The sequence below is a fragment of the Octodon degus genome, unplaced genomic scaffold (assembly GCF_000260255.1).
Source record: "Octodon degus isolate 3935 unplaced genomic scaffold, OctDeg1.0 scaffold00008, whole genome shotgun sequence".
NCBI classification, from domain to species: domain Eukaryota; kingdom Metazoa; phylum Chordata; class Mammalia; order Rodentia; family Octodontidae; genus Octodon; species Octodon degus.
The window spans coordinates 9,345,133-9,353,678 of record NW_004524584.1 but is presented as its reverse complement, the minus strand read 5'-3'; the positions used below and the strand labels follow the sequence as shown (position 1 = coordinate 9,353,678).

General features: G+C 42.1%; 1 protein-coding gene across 1 annotated transcript in view; it reads left to right on the top strand.

Annotated features, from left to right (window-relative positions):
* The first annotated feature begins 8,183 nt into the window (after positions 1 to 8,183).
* The window catches only part of Acpp (acid phosphatase, prostate), a 52,494-nt gene continuing 52,131 nt past the window's right edge, over positions 8,184 to 8,546 (top strand). Inside the window, exon 1 of the mRNA XM_004625018.2 lies at positions 8,184 to 8,356. Within this exon, the coding sequence (XP_004625075.1) occupies positions 8,240 to 8,356 (117 nt within the window). The 5' untranslated portion in view covers positions 8,184 to 8,239. The remainder of the gene's footprint in view (positions 8,357 to 8,546) is intronic.

Sequence of the window (8,546 nt, the reverse complement as noted above, 5' to 3'; positions counted from 1 at the left end):
TATAGTTGTTCTCATCTTCGAAGGGGCTAGATCTTCTGTGTCACTGAGGATGGCGACAGTTCTTTTCAGAGGAGTTCTGGTCCTTTCCTTGAGTATCATTTCCTGGCTCCAATGCAGATCCCTAAAGATTCCTCAGCCTGCTGGCACAGACCACTGATATTTGGAGATGGGTAGTTCTTTTTTTTTTTTTTTTTTTTGGCTGAACTGGGGATTAAACTCAGGCCCTTGCGCTTCCCAGACAAGCGCTTATTTTACTGAGCTATCTCCCCAGCCTAGACCACTGATATTTGGGTCTTCCCATTGTAGATCCTTGATACAGACTTGCATGAGATTTTTTTTTCTGTATTTTAGGGAAGGGTCTACGGGGTGTTCAGGGTCTCACTACTAGATCAGACTCATAGTGATTCTCCTGTTTACAGCCTCCCAAGAGCTGGGATTACAGGCATGTACCACCACGCCCAGACTCAATTGCTGTCTCAGCATGCTCCAGGGACAGGGCTGGCAAGGCAGGCCCAGGGGATCAAACCCCTGGCCCCTGCACCTGCTTGCAGGCATTTTAATCTGCTGAGTTATTTGGCTGGCCCTTGCATGAGATATTGTTGTGGGTTTCCATCTGGACTCATGGAGGACATTGCCATGGGCTCTTGGTTTTCAACTGGATTTGTGAAGGACATTACCATGGAGTCCAGGCCCTCAGGTGGATGACTCTTTGGGTCTCTAGTGTGTGGACAGGTCTCCAGGACTCCTCTGTATTTGACTTTTTATGACTGATGCAATCACTATGGAGATCAATACAGAAAGTCATCAAAACACTAAAACTATGAGTTCCATTTGACCCAACTATTCTCCTTCTAAGTATCTTCTCCAAAAGGATTAAAGACATCATACCACATGGTTGTATGCATACCCATGTTTTTAGCCATGTAATTCCTAAGAGATAAAACTTACACATAACCTACATGTCCACCAACTGATGAATAAGGAAAATGCGATGCTTGAACATAATGGAGTACCACTAAACCATAAAGAAGGATAAACTGGAGTCATCATAGGAAGATGGACATACCTTGAGACCACAATGTTAAGTGAAGTAAATCTGACTCATATGCTTCAATATTGCATGGTTTCTCTTATGCAAGAAACTCAATATAGAACTAAAGTGTAGCCAGGTGTGGTGGTACATGCCTGTAATCCCAGCACACAGAAGGGTGAGGCAAAAGGATTGCCATGAGTTTGAGGGTAGTTTGAGTTACTTAGTGAGTTCAAGGGCAAACAAAATAGCAAAATAAAAAAACAAGTCATAGGAAAAAAAGAGAAAAGTTATTGTAATTCAGCATGTGGAATGTATATAAAAGTGTACCTTGCTTTAGTATAATTATCTTATTTTTTGTATTTTTTGACCTGTTAGTGTGAATGTTAATCTATATATATGACAATTAACTTTACATGGACTTATAAATGAATTTTATGCCTGCAAAAATTTTTTTTCTAAGGCAGTTGAGGGAGAAGATGAAGAAAACAGTCGAGATATGTTGTGTATGTGTGCCCATCCCTTAACAATGAATGCAGTCATTACACATAGCAAACATTGTGTTGTAGTCAACATCTGCAAGGGAATAGATCCCAGCACCATGCTGATGCAGTTCAGCTGAGTGTTACAAGGTAACCATTAGTTAATCCACCACAATGTACTAATACAAATAAAACTTTAAAAAAAATAATTAAAGGTTGTACTCAAGGTGAGACACCCATAAAACAATATTTGCCTAGTTGTACCATTAATTAGATCCTTAGAATGAGGTACTACATGGACTCTGGTAGAAGAAATGCCACTATTTCCCATTCATACATAACAACCAAAGCCTATTTCTGATGATTTCAGAAAAACTGGACCTTATCTCTGCTCCCTTCAGCTCCTTGATAATTTCACCATTAGCTCCATTCTCTTAGGTTAGTTGCTCCTGCCTTGGAAGAAGTAGTTTATTGCAAACAGTAAGTTTTATGAGAGGGATGGCCCTAAGCAAGATATGAAAGTTCAAAGAATAGCCGAAAGCCAACTCTGTTCAGTCTAAAAACAAATAAATCAATGTACTGGTTCTTTCTGTCCTGGAGCCTCAGTACAGTCGTTGGAATCTGGTCCTATCTCACCCAACCCTGCATTTCCTTGTAGAGAAAAGTGGGTCATTTCGCCTCAAAAGGGAAAAGGAGTAACCCCGATACTCAGAGGGATGACTGGGAATCAGAGTGAAGGGAGTGAGACAATTCATCTTGGGCACACAATTCCAGGGATGTCAAAAATCTCACAATCAAAATAAGTAGTATCTTAAACACAATATTTTAAAGAATAAAACTTCATGTTAAACAATCCATGATTAGCGAATGATCAATGTTTTAAATAAAGGTAAGACTGAGATTGAGTTTTCCCCTCATGCTTCTTGTGTCACTGAGTCTTGGAAAGGGCACTGTTACTTATCTGAAGCTACTGAGTCAAAACTTGTAGGAGGGAAGCTCAGGAATCTTTTGTGTGTGTGTGTGTCTGTGTGTGTGTGTGTGTGTGTGTGTGTGTGTGTGTGTGTATTTAGTGCAGGGTCTACAGGGTCTCACTACACAGATCAGACTTGTAGTGATGCTCCTGTTTTCAGCCTCCCAAACACTGGGATTACAGGTGCATGCCACCATGCTCAGTCTCAATCGCTGTCTCAGTGCACCCCAGGGGTGGGGCCAACATGGCAGGTCAGGGATCAAACCCCAGTCCCTGCATGTGCCTAAGCAGGTGCTTAGTTCCCTGGGCTATCTGGTGGGCCACCAGGAATCTATTTTATTAAGCTTTCCAGGTGAGTTCTGCACATGATAAAGTTTAGTAAGTATGGTCCTCAACCCTCTGTTTATTCACTTTGATGAACAAAGCCCCCATATTGTAGGAATCCAGATGGGAAGGACCTGAGGACCCCCTGCTGGCCGCAGGCACCAGGCAAACTAGGAAATGCCCCCCGCCCATTGGGCACTGAGCTGCAGCCCTGGGCGAGACTTAGTGGAGCTCCCTGGAAGCTGCACCTGGCTCCTGAAGCGGAGAAAATGTGAGGTAAAAACTGTGTCCTTTCAAGCCATCGGTTTTATATCCATTTGTTTCAGATAAATAACTTTTATATTCTAGTTGTTTATATATTAATCTGGATTTGTGGTTTCCAAACTTGTTTAATCAAAATATTCACAAAATATCCACATGGTTAGGGCTGGGGAGATGGCTCAGTAGATTAAGCACTTCCCTGGCAAGCACAAGGGCCTGAGTTCAATCCCCTATTCTGCCAAAAAAATAAAAATAAAATAATAACAATTTTAAAAAATCCACTGGTGGGCCAGCCAAATAGCTCAGCGGATTAAAGTGCCTGGGTAGGCAAACACAGCAGCTGGGGTTCGATCCGCGGGCTGCCGTGCCGGCCCCGCCCCTGGGGCACGGTGAGATGGCAATTGAGACTGGGCGTGGTGGCGCGCGCCTGTAATCACAGCTCCTTGGGAGGCTGAACACAGGCAGACCACTACGACCCTCTAGGCCCTTACTAACATACAAAAAAGAAAAAAGAAAGAAAGAAAAATCCACTGGTGTTGCCATAGATGCAGTGAAGCATACAATGAATGTGCTTACTTATTAAGGATCTGTATCTATTATCTTTATATTGTGTACTATAATGTTGATTGTGTGTTATTTTTATAATAGCTTTGAGGTATAATACATGTCATACAATTCTTCCATGTAAAGTGTGCAATTTAAAATATAAAGTGTGCAATTAATGGTTTTTAATACATTCAGAGTTGTGCAAGTATCGCCACTATTCATCTCAGTGTATTTTTAGCAGCTCAAAAAGAGAACACAGCTTACCTGTTACACTGCCCCAATCCCTTCCATTATGCTGCTGCTATCTCCTGAGAGTTACCTATTTTAAATATTTAATATAAATGGAATAATAACACATGTGGTCTTTTAATGCTAACTTCTTTCACTTAACATAATATTTTGAAAGTTCGCCCATATTGTAGCTCCTTTGTTTGTTTTTGTTCTGTTTTGAGACAGGGTCTCACTATGTATTCAAGCTGAACTTGAACTCACTAGTAGCCCAGGTTGGCCTTGAACTCACAGTGATCCTCTTTCCTCAGCTTCCCAGGTACCGAGATTGCAGATGTGTCCCACCATGCCTGACTATTTTGTTCCTTTTTATGGTCAAATAGTATTGCACTTAAAAGTAGTCGCTTATATAGTAAAATTTCACTGTAAAGCTTTTTTTTTCCATTTTATGTTTAAAAGATAGAGATAATATTTGTGACACTTTTTTTTAACCTTTAAAAGTATTAGTACATTTCATGAATTCTCTAGGTATATACATCTAACTTTAATGATATCCCAACAGCATAGCAACATAGTCACTGGTTATATTGAGGACTATTTGTCTAAATTTTTTTTGTCTTTTTGAGACAGGGTTTCACTGTGCAGTTCAGGCTGCCTTTGAACTCTTCGTATAGCCCAGGCTGTCCTTGAACTCATAGCAATCCTGCCTCAGCCTCCTGAGTGCTGGGATGACAGGGGTATGCCACAGTGCCCAACTATTTGTCTAAATGGTAAACAATAAAATAGCTATTTTATACCATAGGCAACTCCCCCATACACACATACCAAATGGACTGAGGGGATAACTTTCTTTATTACTATACATCTCTGATATACAGTAATTATATTCACTTTGGAGAATTGGTACATATGCATAAATATCGCCTCTTAATGGTAGAGAACTTTTCTTTTAAAGCTCTCTTACATTCAGTTTTACTTCTGAGCAGCTTGTGTGATGCCAGGATTCTGATGCAATGCCTGGCCTTTATTTCCACAGTCAATACTGTAACGTACCCAAGAGTCCACAAGGCCCTGAAAGCCAAATAATATACTTGTAAAGAGCAAAGGGAGCACAGACAGGTAAAACACAGCCTTTGTAATTGGTGAGCAGCCAGGTACCTATTTTTGTCTCTCAGTTGCCGTCTAGACTCTCCCTTTCAGAGGCACACATAGCGCTTTCATAGCCCTTGATCTACCAAGAATCATTGTTTCTTTCCCTATAGATATTTGTTCATTGTCGTGGATTCTTTGTTACATCACCCAAGGTACCCTCAGGAACTGAAGCACATTAACCCTCCCTCCCCATTCTTAGAAAGTTTTTGGACATCACTTATTGGCAACTCACTTGAGACCTGCTTTGTCACCTTATCCTGGTCATACTCCCAGTCAGAGGAAGGCTGCACACAGTGACTAGCTGGCCGGCTCAGATAAAAAGTTCTGGCTCCCTGCACCAGTTCAGACAGGGCTAAGCCCTTCCATCTGCAGAACATCCAGCAGGGTCAGCTGAGGCCATAATTAACACTCCCTCGCCGTCTGACTTACTAACCCACCCAGTCCTGCTTACTTTTCTTCCTCCTACTGGTATTGATCCAAAAGCACTCCCTAATAAACCTCCTACATCTCAATCTCTGTCTGGGAGTCTGCTTTCCAAAAAGCCCAACCTGCTCCAATTATGGAGCGCTTTAACGCCATGGTAATTAGAGGCTGAGCACTTAACACGTGAAAAAAAAAAAGTACTAGGAGGAAACACTGGCAGTGCAGCCAATGAACTCTACTAGGTGATTCAGCCAGTGAGCTTTACTAATCATGGGGAAATATGGGCACCCTTCACTCTTCGATGAAGACATCTCAGCCTTTTACCAAGTCTCACTTTTGATGTTACTGTAAACCGTGCATGCCATGTATTTATCCCAGAAGACCCATAATTCTTACTCCAAACTTTATGAATTCAAGGCTCAAGATACTCAGAGGATTCTAAACTGAGTTTTGTCTGGGTTGTAGATCTTTCAGACTGAATTTTATAGCAGTCAGGTTTCCCAAGACTCTAAATGTGTGTCTCTGAGAAACAGAATCTCACCACTTGTTCAGCTGAAAGTCAGTGTGAGTTGAGATGTAGCACTTGTGGGTTAGGGAGACAGCTCAGTGGTCTAAATGCCTGCCCTGCAAGCACAAGGACCTGGGTTTGATCCCTAGTACTACATGCCATGCTGGCTGTGTAGCGAGACCCTGTATCAAATAAATAAACAAACCAAGCAGTGCTTGTCTGCCTATCTCAGAAAACCTTCACTATTACCGTTGTTCTTCCTCATAAGGCTAGAAGCATCCAGGGGAGACACCCAAGAGGAAGTACGGTCTGGGTCAGAAAGGTTTATCCCAAAAAGAAAAGCAAGAAAAAAGAAAAAAAAAAAAAAATTGGAAAAAAAAAAAAAAAGAAAGAAAACCAAGGGAAAAAAAAAAAAAAAAGAAAGCTTTATCCAACCATGAAATTGCACAGGCAGATTAGAGACACAGATCATTAGTGCCCAGGCTGTAGCTAAAATAGTTTCAGCCATCAATCCAAAGGTGAGACAAGGAAGGAGACAGAAAAAACAGGGAGTGAGGCTAAAAAAGAAAGAAAGAAGACACTCAATAGGATTAGGCATTTGGTGCCATTGAAGGGCATTGATCAGAAAGAAGCCTGGGAACTGGAACCAACTGATGGAGGGTCCCTTTTCAGGTCTCCTGGTAAGCACAAAAAGCATTAGTGTGGCAACTTTGCATCTGTCTGGGACATTCAACCTTCATTTCCTTTGCTTTGTATCCCTCTCCTCAAGAATCTCACTCACTGAAAATGACAGTAGGGACAGGCAAGTGGAAAATGTGTTGGCAAAGAGAAGCTCACTCACCCTTGAGTGTGTGATGTACCACATGCACGCTGATTTTTCCCTTATTTCCCAACACTGGGAGAACCGTGGCTCTCCCACACACAGCGTGCCACAATCACAACAGGCACCACTTGACTCGGGTAGGTGTAAGGTACCAGGAAATAGGTTATGGGAAAACCATTGCTCTCCTGCTCCCCCGGAAGCAGCAGCTATACCCAAAACTCCTGCAGAGTGCACCTTCAGGTCTGTATTATTTTAACCTAGGATGGGACTCATAGTTTGGAAAAAAAGGAAAGCAAAATTCCATTAGTCCAGATCATCTTCATTTGTAGCGTCCCCAATGAGATCACGACTGGGGTGCCCAATGTGTGCCTCACCAGAAGGAAAGGCTGATGACCAAGGTTGATGACTGATAACAGGCTTGTGGGCTTGTTTGGTTTCTTGGTGTTTTAACTTGTGTCAGATTTAGAGAGGGACTTTGAGTCCTAATTTTGAGGCAGCACAAGTGATTCACAAATATCTTAAGATGTGGCTAACGTCTTCAGCATAAATTTGTGCTTCCTTTTTTCTCTTCTATTTTTAAACATCATTGTTAAGTAAATAAGAGATTTTAAAAATTGGATATCATGTTTGGTAATGGAAAAAGCCCCCAAATATGCCAGTATATGGTAATTTCTTTCAGATTTCTCTTCTTAGAATTATGGGGGAGGAGTTGTTCTGTTTTGTTTTCTTTGGTTGCTTCTTCCTTTGTTTGTTGAGACAGGGTCTCCCTCCCTGTGTAGTTTAGACTGGACTTGAATTTACTATTAGTTCAGGCTGGCCTCGAACACATGGTAATCCTCCTGCCTCCTGAGTGCTGAGTTTACAGGCATGCACATTCATGCCCAACCTTTTCTAAGAATTGTGAATTTCCAAAAGTGTGAGTTTTGTTGGACTATGACTTCTAAAGTCAGGGTTTAATCCTTTCCAAAGTGCCAGCCACAGAGCCAATGCTTCATGGCATTCATCTAAAGAAAATATAAAGGTAAACACACCTATAATCTCAGCACCTGAGGAACTGAGACAAGTTTGAGTCCCACCTGGGCAAATTAATAAGACTCTGTTTCAAAATTTAAAAGAAACATAAAGGACTGGATGTGTGACCCAGCACAAGCCCCTGAGTTCAATGCTCAAGATTAGGGGACAAAAAGATAAACTAAAAACAAGAAAATAAACGTCTGCCTGCATGCTCTGTGACCCTGAGCAATGGCTTCCATTCTCTGAGCCTCTGAGTTCTTACTGAAATAGATGAGATTGCAATCTGGAACTCAAGAATTACATGGCATTATTTATATGCCAAGCTCTGCCCCTAGCTGCCTGGAATTTTTATTATTTATGTGTGGCTGGCTCCTCCTCCTCTGTCAATCCTTTGATTAAAGAGCTTGCTTCCCTCTCTAAAGGCTTCTGAAGTGTGAGCAACACCTCCTGACTCCTGCCAGAATCGGCTCTGCCCAGCATGAGAGCTGCCCTGTGCGGTGGCACCCGGGCCAGCCTCAGCCTCGGCCTCCTGCTTCTGCTTGGCCTCTGGCCCGACAGAGGTGTGCAAGCCAAGGAGCTGAAGTTTGTGACAGTGGTGAGTGTGCACTTTCCTCCTTGCTTTTCGTAGGAGACTGATACCAGCAGGGCCTGAAAAGCCAAATACTGGATTTCATTTTCCCCTTCTGTTGTCTCCCAGAGACCGAGCTAGTAAAACTCAGAAAGCAAGTAATCAAGTTTGGCAAGTTCCTCTTAAGACAAGGCATACACCCTAACAAAAGTTGTGC